The sequence below is a fragment of the Alosa sapidissima genome, chromosome 16 (genome assembly GCF_018492685.1).
Source record: "Alosa sapidissima isolate fAloSap1 chromosome 16, fAloSap1.pri, whole genome shotgun sequence".
Taxonomy (NCBI): domain Eukaryota; kingdom Metazoa; phylum Chordata; class Actinopteri; order Clupeiformes; family Clupeidae; genus Alosa; species Alosa sapidissima.
Genome location: NC_055972.1, coordinates 3,416,672 through 3,431,685, shown reverse-complemented (window position 1 = coordinate 3,431,685; position 15,014 = coordinate 3,416,672). Strand labels below are relative to the sequence as shown.

The 15,014-nt window shown below is 42.8% G+C and overlaps 1 protein-coding gene across 3 annotated transcripts in view; it reads right to left on the bottom strand.

Moving 5' to 3' along the window:
• pitx3 (paired-like homeodomain 3) overlaps positions 1-8,144 on the bottom strand; it is a 19,202-nt gene extending 11,058 nt beyond the window's left edge. Inside the window, exons 1-2 of one of the 3 annotated variants that reach the window (XM_042066615.1) lie at positions 7,967-8,144; positions 238-364 (exon numbers count right to left, since the gene is read on the bottom strand). In XM_042066615.1, the coding sequence (XP_041922549.1) occupies positions 238-346 (109 nt within the window). In that variant the 5' untranslated portion in view covers positions 347-364; positions 7,967-8,144. Of the gene's footprint in view, positions 1-237; positions 365-3,417; positions 3,502-7,673; positions 7,776-7,966 lie in introns of those variants that run through there. The other 2 variants (XM_042066617.1, XM_042066616.1) reach the window with 2 other exon arrangements.
• Positions 8,145-15,014: the final 6,870 nt, after the last annotated feature.

Here is a 15,014-nt window from a genome sequence, read left to right as displayed (position 1 = left end):
TCTCATTAACCTTTCATGGGAATCAAAGTCTATTAATAATATATTTCTAATAATTACTCTACATATATTATGAAAATAAAATGTAATTTAGCTCTTTAATTTCATGATTTGGCCGATTCAAAGCATGATCGCATCACGTGCATGTAGCGATTATAATAATAATAATAATAATAATAATAATAATAATAATATATTGTAGTTGAATGTTATCTGTCATCGTCACTGATGTGGACTGACCGCTGTTGTCTTGACCCTTGCAGCCCGGGTCATGCTGTGGGGTGCCGGAGTCCGAGAGAGACAGTGCTGGGCTTCGGGCCTCGCTGTCCGCCAGAAGGTTAAAATCCATAACCCCGACTGCCAGGATCTGTAAAGAATAATGAAACACACTTCAGCACAACACACAATACCCAGAGTTCATCTCCCGAACAGACCATAATAACTATACGCAACAACAAAGCCACCGCCGGTTTATGCAGGGCGCACTACAGCCCTTTGGTTTTGTGTGGAACACCGAAATGATTTGATGTAAACTACACCGGTCGCTTGAATATCAAAATGGACATCATGAGTTCATCTCTGTTATAATGTCGCTGGGGACTTCTTAAAGACCGCCTTCACATGATGAGCGATTATTTAATCACTAACACAGCTTGAAGGTGAACGTTGGTAGCTACAAATGTCAGAAGTGGGGAACCCCGTGTGCAATGCCAGCTTATCAAAAACGCTAACTACCCCAGCGTGACGTCCTCATAATATCCCCAACCTGCCTTCACACTACCTGCTTGACAGTTCTGCATGGCAAAAAGCGGCATTGACGAAACCGACGGACCTCTACTGTGCGCAATGCTGGCAATGCGCTACAATTTTGAAGTGGAAAGACGCGCTTCGCAGTCGCGCATAGTTAAGGTGGTAAAATATATGGTGACACTTCGTACTTAAATAGCAGCCTCGTGAGAGAAGCTGACGCGTAATGGAGCCTAAAATAACAGCTCGTTTATTTATACAACCGCAGTTAACACCTTAAAGATATGGCCCCACGATCACTCCCTCAAAGCCCTTCACGATTTATGATGTCGTGGCAGGCTTTCACAACACGGCGTGGGCCTCTCCCTCTCTCTCTCCCTCACTCTCCTTGTAGCCAGTGGCCAGCCAAGTTTCAGAACTGAACATATCGTGGACTATGTGGCCTTTAACCCGGGCTTTGTGCGCTGGTATGTACTATAGTTGACCTGTGTCCCCGTAATAACGTTGACCTCTCCAGTTCTTTTTGATTGTCTGAGTTCCTTCCTCTCCAGGGCCAAACCTCATAACTGCGTCGCTTCAAATGGGGAATTTTTGACCCAGTCGACCCCAAAGAGCAACAGGTTACACTAAGTATACTATGATTGATGCTCTTTTTTGCCAATCATTGTCCTGCTAACAAACTAAAATTATTTAACACGTGATACTGGATAGTCTCCTGCAGGCAGACTAGCCTACATGTGTAGCCTATGCGTAATGGATTATTTTACAAACAAAGTTTGCCTACGAGGGAAATGTTTCTGTAAGACTGGCGATTGTCAAGACATAAACCTGCATGGCTTCATTTATTCAACACTGTAAAATCATAGTTATCATTTTTTTTTTTTTTTTAAGAAAAAGGATTCGGTCACCACAAAAACCCCACAGTCAAGTCAACTTCCTCCCGTTTGACATCTCACTTCGCATGCTGGGAAGGGTTTTGATGGCTTGTTAGCATTAGCTTAGCCTTTAAAGCACATTTAGGGTGTTTACACACCAGAACCCAATCGCTTTCCTGGTTCAGTGCTCATGTCAATAGACTCGGCCGCAGGGGGAATTGCCTAAAGAACACACAATAGACATGGGTCTGGGTCATCCTACCCTGGAGCCGGGGAATGGGACGGCACTGCTTTGATCCCATATTTTCCTCAGACTAACATGTTTAGACCCTCTGCTACCCGCTAACTTAGTACTAAGCTCTCTAGTAGCCAACTACTTCACTTTATGCTGATCATCGTGGTTCCGACGGCACTTTGAGTCCTGACTAAGACGTCACATGCATGCGTGAGCAACATATCGTCTCAGGTCATAGTTGGCTGGCCATTTCAGTAGTAGGTTACTAGTAGTATGGAAATACAAGGCCTCCTGTATAGCCCCAGAGACAGCGTGTGATATGTTGATGTAAAATAGCTATATCCCCATAACAAATCTCCATATCAAAGACATCTTTGTCTCCCCTAAAAGTGACAAGTGGAGACGAACTAGCCTACTACTGTGCCCGTGTAAATTATTACTGCACAAGACAATGATAAATATAAGTTGTTTTACAGTAGTTGTAGGCCTACAGTCAGACAAACATTTGATAAAGTCCAACTGGAAATGGTTATTCTCATAGTCCAAATGAACGAAAACAATTTCTGTCAATTTTTTAAGTCGAATGATGGGACCAAATGAGCTATATGACAGCATGAACCAAATGAGTGCTCATAAGTTTATTTTAATTCATCTGACCAAGACTGGCGTTTAACGTGGTCCTTGTACTGAAAGAATTCCACTCCGATTACAAGGCACATCAACACACAACATTTAATCAGTGTGCCATGTACGAGCTGTGTGGACTAGGCCTATTAAACATGTCAGTGAACATTGTGGAGTTTCAAAATACGTATACGTTTGCTTTCTACAAATTAGATAACCCAAATACCAGAATATAACATCAGTAGCTAATATTCAAGTATTTTGTATTTAATTGGTACACTTAATCACAGTTTGCTCTTGCACATATATACCTCAACACAATTTTCAAATAGCCTCATACAAATATATAGAGCCGAAAGAGTTATATTAGTGTCTGGATGTAGAATAGTCACTGACCAAGACCAAGAATGTGTTGCATTGTAAAATAAATTCGCTTCAATACAAATCTATGACTAACATGATGTTAGTAATATCTATATAAGTATGTCTACTTGGATATTTTTTATGGATGTTCTTTCTAATAATGACCACTTGCGCTCCAATAGGTGTCAAGTCAATCATATTCGTCCCACACCCCTGCTCAAATCTACAATGACAATAATCGATGCCAGAAACATGGATTCAGTCTCTGAAGTTAGGTTTCTCAGGGGGAATTCTGGAACTCCAGACCCGTACAAAAGTCAACTTTGGGATACTATTCAGATGCCCCACAAATGTAATCTACTTCACATTATTTTCCAATAAATATTTAGGCTATTTATTTGAAATTAGTCCTACTCTCCATCACTGATCTGTCGTGTCATTTAGCCTACAACCAGTTTGACTGGATGTTGGAAGACATTTAAGTTACATGTTCCACAGCACAAGTTTCAACTGAAGAAAATGGAAAAGCAGCACAATCAGCATAACGGTTCAATTGAAATATAGCTCCCGACCCACCTGATGCGCCTGTGGATTTACATCAATCTTTACTGTCACAGTTGCGGACAAACACGACTCCCCGGCCTCATCCAACACCAAGTCACTTGTCTGATATGAACAGCTGTCTTTTGTAGATAGTACCATCTGAGAAGTGCCGTATTTCGCTCAGAAATATGACTATGACCAGGGCACATTTCCACCGTGACAGTGATGAATAGTGGCCGTGTCAACGAGGTTGGCCAGTGGCTGGACTCCCTCTGGCCGGGCCGTGAGTGACGTAAGATAGTTATTTCATATACAAGGTGCGAGTACCCCACCAACCCCCTTCCCGTGCTCCCGCCCCAGCCCCCTCCCCTCGCGCGCCCGTCCCTCTCCACGGGCGCCACATTGTTCTTCACATTCTAGACCTGCGTCAAGAACTATTGACAGACTGAACTTTGGCATTGCAGAACGACTCCAAGTCGAAAGACAAACTTTAATATAATGGAACTTCTAAAAAAATACAGGAAACAGCATTGGGGAATCGAATCATAAATATAGCTAGATTGTAACATAGGCCTAATTGTTTTAACGGAATTTAGCAGGGCTGGCCTAGGCTACTTGAATACCCTGAGCAGCTATTGATTTCCCAAATAGGTCTACAGCTATATTAGCCTGGGAATACCTACAGTATACAAACCTTTGGTTTGCGTGCTATATGGCAAGTGACGAAAATAATGTTTGAGGCAAGCTCAGGGCAAAGGAAATAAGACGAGGTAGTAGGCCTATACACCAATGTCTTTCCTATATAATTAAGACAAACGTCAGATTGGGACCACCCCTGGCCTAAAATATCTAAAAATATCTTAAAGGGACAATATTTTCATTAAAAGACTTAAAAAAAACAAAATTAGCCTGTTATAATATTGGGTTAGCCTACTGAGGTAATGACAGCAACGTTCATTAGAACAATAGCTCACAATAATAATAACAATGGCGATACTAATCGAGTAATAATAATATTGTTATAATTATTATTATTATTATTATTATTATTATTATTATTATTATTATTTATTTGCAATCGTTGAAGAACAGCAATTTAAAATGTCAACCACTGTTTTGTTTTGTAACTTCACTCATCACACGTCATGCGATTTGATGCGCACATGCGAACCTTTAACCCTAATTGCATTGGGCATAGCCTACCGTGCCAAACTAATTAGGGCCCTTCGACTCTTTTTATATGGCCATTCTATGAACTGTTCGTTTGAATTAATTTTATTACATTTGTTGATGTTAATTTTAGTGTAATGTTTATTGCCGCTGTAGTAGGCTAAGTCATTTTGGACAAAAGCGTCTGCTAAGATCAAACATAAACATAAACAAAAGTCACATGACAAAGAATTAGCTTACACTCGCCACATAAAAGGGTGACATCGACGGCAGTGACAATAATGTATTGCCAGACAATATATCTCAAACAAACACCAGCATATGCATCATAATAAAGAGTCAGTCTGACCGGAAGGCAAACATGTTAACACCATTGTGCAGTCCACTGTAAGAACTAGTCTTTTATAATGGGCTATCTATGTCTATGAAATAACCAACACACGTGTTCTAAACCACCCCAAAGACAACAGCAGCCGTAATGTGTTGACGGCGACGTAGGTCAGTGGCTTGCATGAGAGAAAGCTCTTTGCATAAGCAGAGGGACATGGATCTCATTAAAATATATATATCTAATAAAAGAAAAGATAACTGCAGACAGAAATCCCTTCATTCTTCAGGAGATTGCCAAGTCCATCTGCTGGTGGCGACGCGGGCAGACTGCTTCCATTTCCGCGCGCTGGGGCATCAACCACGGAATTATTCATAAACGCGCTGAGCATTAATTCTCGGGATTAGGGCTTGATTAAGATGTGTGTCACTTCGCTGTCTGGGAACTTATTAAGGGCCTTCTCGAAGAGGCGGCAGATGGAATTTCTGTCCAATGTTTGTAGATGTTAATTTCTCCCCTTCTAACATCCATTTGCATTTGACTGAGTGTGTCACTGAGCGATTTTCCCCACGCACGCCGCTTCCACAAACCTATGTTCTCCAGCATTCTCTCTCTAGCCATATATTATCCTCTAAATAACTTCATTGGTGTTTATGCAGTGAACTGCAAAAAAAGAGAAAATACTTCAGATGGGGGCGCGCACGTCTTTTGCTCTAAACATCAGTGGGAATATCTCCTTTTCGGAGGATGGTTTATTTAGTCTGTTCTGAGAATAAACAAACAAAATATGGACGTGGAAGTCGGAAGTCCATTTGATAAATCAAAATGTATACTTTTGGGTTTGGATTAAATTCTGACATTATATGTGTCTTTGTGTCAGCATCCAATTTCAAAAAAAAAATCTGTAGGCTATTAATAATTTAATAAGAAAAGAAACAATGCGTGTAGGGCTTCTAAATGGATTAAATTATTAGACTTGTCATTTATTTCGCTAAAAATAGACATGTATACATCGGCATTATTTTTCCCGAACGTTTTACTAGTCAAACAAATACACAAATATATGACTTTAAAAAATACATAGGTCTGAACATTACGCATGACTATTCCAGCTGCATGCCCATCTCCGCGTCTTGGGTGGCAGTTATCCATATACTTAAACGTGACATTTGTTGACAGTCTGTTGGCAAATAAAACAGCAGCAACAATGATGAATTCACAATTATGGACTGAAGCAAAATCACCAGGGAAAGGACACGTGAGAGTTTTGCCGTTGTGCTGTAGCCAGTAGTATTTTCATTCATCAGCTAAATTAGCTAAATTCACGCACTCAGTTTGACATACTAACACGTTTTATATTAGGCCTACTTATAAAATAAACATTAGCCTATTTCAAATCGGTTTGCACCCAACTGTTTTGTCCAGTTAGTATTACAAAAATATATATATTTTTTACAACATAGCCTAGATTAGTTTTGGCAACCTGAAAGTCTAATATTTTTTTCAAATGTCAAGGACATGGAGAGATTAGGCTATATTTTGCGAAAAGAGCTGTGTTATTATGAGTGTTGTTGACGGAGGCAACAACACACAGAATTGCGGAATAATGTGAACGGTAAATATATATGTATTTAATTAGTGCATTATTTAGTTAATCGTTTTTCACGTGATTATGTCAATAATTTTGCAGGGATTGCAGCGCTAACTATATGCTTTGCCTTCATTGTAATTAATAGGCTAATAAAACATTGGCAACCACAGGCTAAAAAGTAACCAGAATACTAGATATCCATGCATATTTAGGCTACAAAACTTAATCATTTTACTACTTCACAACTACAAAATGATTTACTGTTACCAAAACACACATTTTCATACATTTCCAAAATATACCTCTGCTTCACTGCTCACATGACGACTGCATCATTTCAATCTATTAGGCTAAAGTAACAATGCGCTGTATGCGTTTATGTGTGTTCATTGACTTGGTAAATAAATAACATAAATAACATGGTGTTTACTTAATTTCTTGGTTAAAATAACTGAGTATTTTCCCCCCTGAGAACCATGAGAGAGAGAAGGAGAGAGAGAGGGGGGGGGGAGAGGGAGAGACTGCGGGGAGGAGGGGGGTAGAGAATTATTTTTTTCTTGTTGGTCTCTTGCGGCTCGAGAACACCTGCCACCTATCAATTTTGGATATATCCCACAAATATTTTTGCCCTCTGAATTATTCTCGAACTGCATGAGTATCAAATGTTTACAGACCAACAATGAGGATTAGTTAGACATCAAACTTGAACAAAACAAAAACTTTTTTTGTTTGAAGACATGTTGGCTGGCTAAAACTAAAAGCTATGATATTCGGAGCTCTCGTGCAGCTTGTTATGTGCCGTGTTTAACGCCACCATTACCCAGTATTCTACTGGACCATCATTTAAACATCCAGAACGTGATGTTTGACCAATCCTTTAATCATACAAGCTTATATTTGTATGTAGAATTTTTACTTTTTAGAAAACCTCACTTACAAATCCCTTTAACATCTAGTTGGGAACCTAGCTCAAATAACCCTTCCGCGCACGTTTCCAAACATCAAGCTGACAGAAAAAAACTATGAGCATAGCTGGTTGGAACAAACTGTTTTACGAAGTTAAGCTTCAAGTGTGCTGCAAAAGCAGCCTACCTGCACGGGTGCCACCAATACTGTGGAATACACAGCGAATGTCGCAGCGACTCAGTAACCTCGGCATGATGATAATCTCCCTTCAATTGCTCAAGAATCTCCACTTACACGAATGCGGCGAACAGACTCTCCAGTTCGAGACGGAGAATTGGACTGGAAGCGCAGGCCTTTCGTGACGGATAAGTGATGCGCGCAAGGCTTTCCGACTTCGCTCGCCGGCAGTAGGGGAAAGACTAGCCTACGTTACGCACGCAGACACTCTTCGAGGCATCGGGTTAACGCTCAGTAGACCTCTGGACGACACAGAAAATATAATAAAGTTCCTTTCCACCCACTGCCCATGAACCACCCAAATGGACACACTGGACAATGGAGAGCACCGCGCAACAGATCTCACTTACATGAAATCCCGCTCTGCTGGCAGTAATCCCGCGGTAAAAGCGAGTATATCTGGCGTTAGTAATGCTCCGGGGTAGTCGCTGTCGTCATGTAGAAAGTTCCTGCGGCTGTGAGCGTAAAAGCGGCAGTTTCCCTCCTCGAGTGTTGTCTGACATGAAGGCAGTTGTGCACTGTGTGAGCGTGGTCCTCACGCGGAGTGGGACTGACTTATGCTAAATATCCTGAGAGACAGGTCCGCGGAGGAGAGGCCGGCCCACTTCACGTCTCTCTCCCTCTCCCTCCCTCCCTCCCCTCTCTCTCTATCTCTCTCTCTCTTCCTCTGTTCCTCTGTAAATAGGGTGATATGATTTGATCTTAACAGAAATATACCTACACTGCTGATCATGATCCAGTGCTAGTCTAATCAAAGGGGATTCTCACACATAATAACAACACATCACTCCTCTTGCTATATGCTGGAACACAGTTTCTTATAGATGAATGACTCACCTCAGCTTGGGATTGAGCCATCCCCTCACGCAATAGCTAATCACTATGTGTGCTTCAAATATCTGCATAGTGGCTTTGAAAAGAGACATATCTGGCAGCACTGAGAGTTCATGCTATTTCACCAGAGCTCCCTTGTCCTGTTGGGCTTCCGTAGAGCCGGTGCTGACAGCTCCCCCTTGTGAAGAGCCTGTGGCCCACGGTGGGGACATCCACACTTACCTGTGCAGGTCCTGGATATCATTTTGCAGATGTGCATTTTTGTGCATCATTTGAATCTGACTGTGGTGAATGCAAGTGGGTCTTGAAGAACTGCACCACTTTGTATTTCTACATAGACCCAGGAACCAAGGATCATACCATGCAGAGTCTGTTGATCTTATAGTGAACCTTTACCATGTGTTGTTTAAATCCAAGGGTTCTTCAAACCATGTGAGCTAGAACCGCTAGAACCGTTCTTTTGCAAACAACTGAATGGGCCTCTGTGGTGCAGGAGGAGAGTGCCGTGACATGTTTGATTCCCAACGGACAGGGCCGTCTCTGAACTACTAAATTTCAACAAAGTAAGACAAGAATGATGTCGTGTTATGAAAGAACGCTCTCCAACTTCATCCGTTTATTGTAGCATAAACATAATGCACTACTACGCTCAGTCTGAGTCAGTTTGGAGGTTTCAACACATTCGAATTAATTCAGAAACAATGATGTCAGTGGTACATTTGGTCTATGATATGGGTTGCTCAAATTCACATTGAACACAATTTGCCAATTTTCCAAGATGTTGTATGTAAATATTTACATATTCTTTTGGCTAAATGTAGTCAAAACCAAATGTTTACAGTCCGAGTACAGTCTGAATACGGATGAATATGACAAACGTTTTGGACAACGAATTTGTGCACTGGATCTGCAAAGACAAATCAAACGCAGAACCATCTTGAAGCAAGCTGAGTAGAAACTAATGAATAACTTGACACCCCTCGGCTATTTTTTTTTATGAATTTATGTTTTTTCATGAAACATTCTCCATAATCTAATAAGAGACTCCTGTTTTCTTTCTGATTCAGTCATTTTAAAGTTAGCGTGTTGATGCCTGCAAATTTTATAGTCAAGTGTGTCTCTTATTCTAGAGATAATGTACACAACGGGGGTGGGGGGACTTCAGTGCCTCAAAGAGCCTAAGAGGTCATCCTGGTGGGGGCTGATGACCCTGGATGACCTGGCCACTGGGGCCTGGGGAAGGGTGTGTGTGAGAGTTTCAGGTGGAGGGGTAGTGGTCAGCTGAAGTGCGTATGGACCTCCAGGTGGGGGGGTAGTGGTCAGTTGAAGTGCGTATGGACCTCCAGGTGGGGGGGTAGTGGTCAGTTGAAGTGCATATATGGTCCTCCAGGTGGGGGGGTAGTGGTCAGTTGAAGTGCGTATATGGTCCTCCAGGTGGGGGGGTAGTGGTCAGTTGAAGTGCGTATGGACCTCCAGGTGGGGGGGTAGTGGTCAGTTGAAGCGCATACTCATGGATGGAAAATTCCCTGACAATATTGCTGATGCGCAACTGTAATATTATTTTGAAAATGTTTTTTTAAAAATGTTTTTTTAATGTTAATTGACTAAACAGACATATGGAACCACCACTTAATATGTTTGTGTGGGAACTCGAATTTTAAACATGAAACATACATTCGGCACACATCTGTATTGACCCTAACGTTCTGTACCTAAACGGGCCGGTGGGAATATGTGGACCTTTACACCCCTAGTTTGATCCATTATTTTAAGGTAAAATAACTTCATTGTGTTGCTTTAAAACAAGTTGAGTAGTCCGACTCTTCTACTCCTTGGAAGTGCTGGGGTAAAAGAACTTCAGTGTGTTGCTTTAAAACAAGTTGAGTAGTCCGACTCTTCTACTCCTTGGAAGTGCTGCTGGGGCTATCTCAGGCTCTCTGGCTAACTCTTGTGTTATGACAGTCCTGACGTCTCTGGCTCATGCAGCGTTTGGACATGATTCATCCTGACCGGCTGTTTGTTTGCCAAATGCCGCTGTCTCCAAAATATGTATGCAACTTCTCCCGGAACAGAAGTTTAAAATAACATTTGCCCATATTTCTAGAATTATGTTACTGTGTATGCACAACATATGCACTGAGGAATGGCATTCAGACATAGTTAGCCACAGGTCCATTTCCCCTTTAGCATCAGGAGGGGGTCCAAACGCTGGCTAGTAGGCTAAGGACTTGACGGCTTGCACCTCTAAGTAGTGTTTTTTAAATCACCACCACCTCTCTTTAAAATGCCTCTGTGAAGTTCAGTGTCACAAATGTCATGTGTGAACAGGTGTACCACTGTCGGCCGTGGGCATTTCTGCTTGTGATTGGCTGCCACAGTCCCCTCGGCGAGCCCATAGGCCGTTAGCGTTAGCGCTGAATTCTGCAGAAGAGGCGTGCCTTTGTTTGCAGATGAAATGTAGCAATTACAGACGCTGCAGGTGATCAAACACTCTGCTGACGAGCACATACTGTACACAGTCCTGACTGGGAAGCTGCTGCCTGCTCTGCACTCTCAGGAGAGTTGCTGTGAGACTGAGCGCTTATCTGAAGTTCAACTACAGCTCTGTCATTCATAGTAGTGTAAAAAATGTTTTTCTTTCCTATTCTTTTACTTGGATGTAAATGTAAAATGTAAATCAGGTTTATAGGCCAAGTATACTTGCGTATACAAGGAATTTGATCTCTGCATTTATCCCATTTGTGAATTAGTGAACACACAGAGCACACAGTGAACACACAGTGAGGTGAAGCACACAACTCGGAGCAGTGAGCTGCCTTGCTACAGTGGCGCTCGGGGAGCAGTGAGGGGTTAGGTGCCTTGCTCAAGGGCACTTCAGTCGTGGATGTGAGCATGGGAGAGCAGTGCTCAACCACTTCCCCCGCCCACATTTTGCCTACTGGTCAAGGATCGAACCGACAACCCTTCAATTTCAGGCCTGAAGCCCTAACCCACAGCTGCCCCTAAGCAGTAGGCCACGGTTGCCCCTAACCAGTAGGTCATGGCTGCCCCTAACCAGTAGGCTTCGGCTTCCCCTAACCAGTAGGTCATGGCTGCCCCTAACCAGCACTCTCTGGACAGCACTCTCTGAGGCTGAAGAAATAGAGCACACACTGACCTACATGTACTCCTAAAAGCAGGCAGGCAGGCAGACACACACACACACACACACACACACACACACACACATACAAATGAACAATTCAAATGGGTCTTGTTCAGCCTCTGGCTCATGCCCATAGCAGTACCATAGCCATATTGCTTAATTGTACTAGAGCTGTATCAATTAATTGATGAATTGTCAATTGACAATTAGTTGTCGACTATTTTAGCAATTGGTTAATTGGTTTGTGTCATTTTGAAATCTAAATACCTCAATTTCGCTGTTTGCAGCTTCTTAACCTTGAATGACTGTCCACATAGTCAAGCAATGAAGGACATGTCTTCCTTCCCAGTGGCAAACTTCCCGGTATATTGCATAAGGTCTCTCGTTACTGTACATCAGCCACTAAACATTTTTTTCCCAAGTTGGCATCTCAAGGCAATTCCTGACCAAGCAAGATGCAGAATACATCAGAGATCACACATATTCCCAGATGAATGCAGAGATTCCCAGATGAATGCAGAGATTCCCAGATGAATGCATGGACTTTAGATGGACTCACACGGCTCAACAGTGACTGCTCCTCTGGGATCAGAGGTAAAACAATCTCATTCATTTTCTCCATCGACAATTTGATTATGAGCCAAAATATGGTAACAGTCCAAGGTGGACTTAAAAGCAGCTATGTGATGATGATGCAGTTGTACACACTCATGTGGTCACCACAAGTTTATACGAGATCAATATAATTTGGAGCTCCGTCAACACATCACTGACAGCACGGAGCAGATACTGAACACAGACAAATCTGGGGGCAAATATGGCTCTGTCATGTGCAATTGGCAGAGGTCTGCACTCTCCGTGTAATACGTCAAATTCTTGACACGACTGTGTTATCGGTCCAGATTGTAAAGAGGGTCCATCTGATCGGTCCAGATTGTAAAGAGGGTCCCTCTGATCGGTCCAGATTGTAAAGAGGGTCCCTCTGAAGTCTTCTCTCCGCATCTTTCCTGTGTTGACAGCCACCATTACTGCTGAGGAACCGTGGTCTGTTTAGGAGCCGTGGTCTGTTTAGGTGGAGCTATAAGTGCTGCTGAGGAACCGTGATCTGTTTAGGTGGAGCTATAAGTGCTGCTGAGGAACCGTGATCTGTTTAGGTGGAGCTATGAGTGCTGGATTAACTAGTAGATTGTATAAGCCCTATCCATATAGGCAATGAATAGTAGATTGTATATGGCCCTATCCGTATAAGCAATGAATAGTAGATTGTATATGGCCCTATCCATATAAGCAATGAATCAGGAGTCCAGCTGCAGGTTAGAAACAGAGGCAAGGCTGTTTTATGCGGCTGTTCTGCGTTAACGCCACGCAGTGACTATGCCGTTAACGCCACGCAGTGACTATGCAGTTGACGACGCCAGTGTGAACCTTATGCCGGTGATGCACTAGCATGCGATGCGAACTCCCCAAATCGCAACGCTACCCTCCATGAAGACGCTTTGATGGGCGTTCCCTTTTGTAGATGTGTGGAAGCGGCAGGGCAAGAGCAGGTAGCCTAGTAAACAACCAACCATCTCTATTAACAATCTCTGTCCCTGTATGATTCTAGCGACACATCATACAAACACGGAAATGTACACACTGCTATGATTCATTTCTCGTCTGCCATGTTTCTGTACGTTGGCGGTAACCACAATAGCGGGAAATGAGGTTTTGTTTAATTAGGCTACGTGATGATGGACCTCCCCTGCGTTTTGCTCTACAATAGGCCTTTATCACGGCAGCCCACGGGCAGCTGAAGCAGGGCTGTTCAATTTCCTGTTGGCAGGCAAACCACAGGTGTTCCTAAAAACATTAACGAGGCCTCTGGTTGAAGTAACTGTGGCCGAATCTGACACTTAATTAGAAACACCTGTGCTCACACAGGAACAGGGCTGTTCACTTCCTACTTCGGCTGCCGTGATAAAGGCCTATTGGATACTTGCCTCGCGATGGACGCATTCATTTGCATAAAGTTGGGGATGCGCCGCAGCCACAGCACTCGTCGCACCGCATACCCAGAATCCTATGCGGGTGCGGAATTCGCTTCTCATAGAAATTAATAGGGATACTGCGTCGCAGAGTTCGCATCGCATGCTAGTGGATCACCGGCGTTACGAAGTTTTGCCACTTCTGTCTGTGTCGCCCATCCCCTAAACGAATGACGAACTCCACAGACTGCCATGCTGAAATATGAATGTTATTTGTTTGGCCTTGTTTGGCTTAGATTTGGTCAAAGTTATTGAGAAATAGACACAGTATATTCCAGATAGACACAGTATATTCCAATTAGTTATTGTAACCAGAAAATAAGTCTTAGATTATTTGCGAGTCTGCAAGCCAGTTTATGTTATGTTAACAACCGAACTTCCCACAACTGCTCACAAAGTACTGCTTGCTGGCAAAGTGCTGATTTCAAAACGTTACTGACAAATATAATCGGATATAATCACTTTATAATCGAATAACTCATTGTAATTGTCATTGTAACCAAAACATGTCTGAGTTTATGTGCCAATCTTATGTCAGCAGCATGCTACTCCCCATAGTAGGCTCAACACACAGAGCGCGTTGACCAATCACAGTCCTTGTGGTCTGCGTTGCCTCAACGTGAGGTTACAATGTTTTGTAGGTGGGCGTCAGGCGACGGCGGGGGCCGCCGCTGTAGATTCAACGCAGAAGCATGGAACAGCCTTTTTCTTGTGAATTTTGTCGAGTTAAATCTCCCACCTGTACAAAACACTGTTTGGTTATTGCACCATTTGACGGCTTGAGTTTAGCTGGCAAAGGATTTTATACAATCGTTTACATGGGAATTCTTGAGAACTGTGTCCACAGCCTAAAGTGAAGGCTGATGACTGATGACAGAGTGGTTTTCCTCTGCTGTTCTTATAAGAGTGTAATTTGCACAACTCGGAGGGGACGTTGCATTAAAGATGTTAACGGCCATCCTATAAACAGCTATGTTCTGACTAAGGCCTCCCTGCTGGACCTCACAGGTAACACAGTAGGTCAGTGGCATCTTTAGGAAGCCTCCCTTGATATGTTTCTTCAACAATCACAGCGCCTGTTTCTCGTCTGAAACGTGTCAACACTCACTACACTACATTCACACACTCACAACACTTCAACAAATGAGTTGGTTAAGTGCAGCCCTTGTAAAAGATCATTGTTTTAGGAGGCTCCTTGGTAGCAGACTGCATAGTTGAACACCCCATCCAGCGTTTTTTTTGAGGATGTGTGTGTGTGTGTGTTGAACACCCCATCCAGTGTCTTCTTTTGAGCATGTGTGTGTGTGTTGAACACCACATCCAGCGGCTTCTTTTGAGGATGTGTGTGTGTGTGTGTTGAACACCCCATCCAGTGTCTTCTTTTGAGGATGT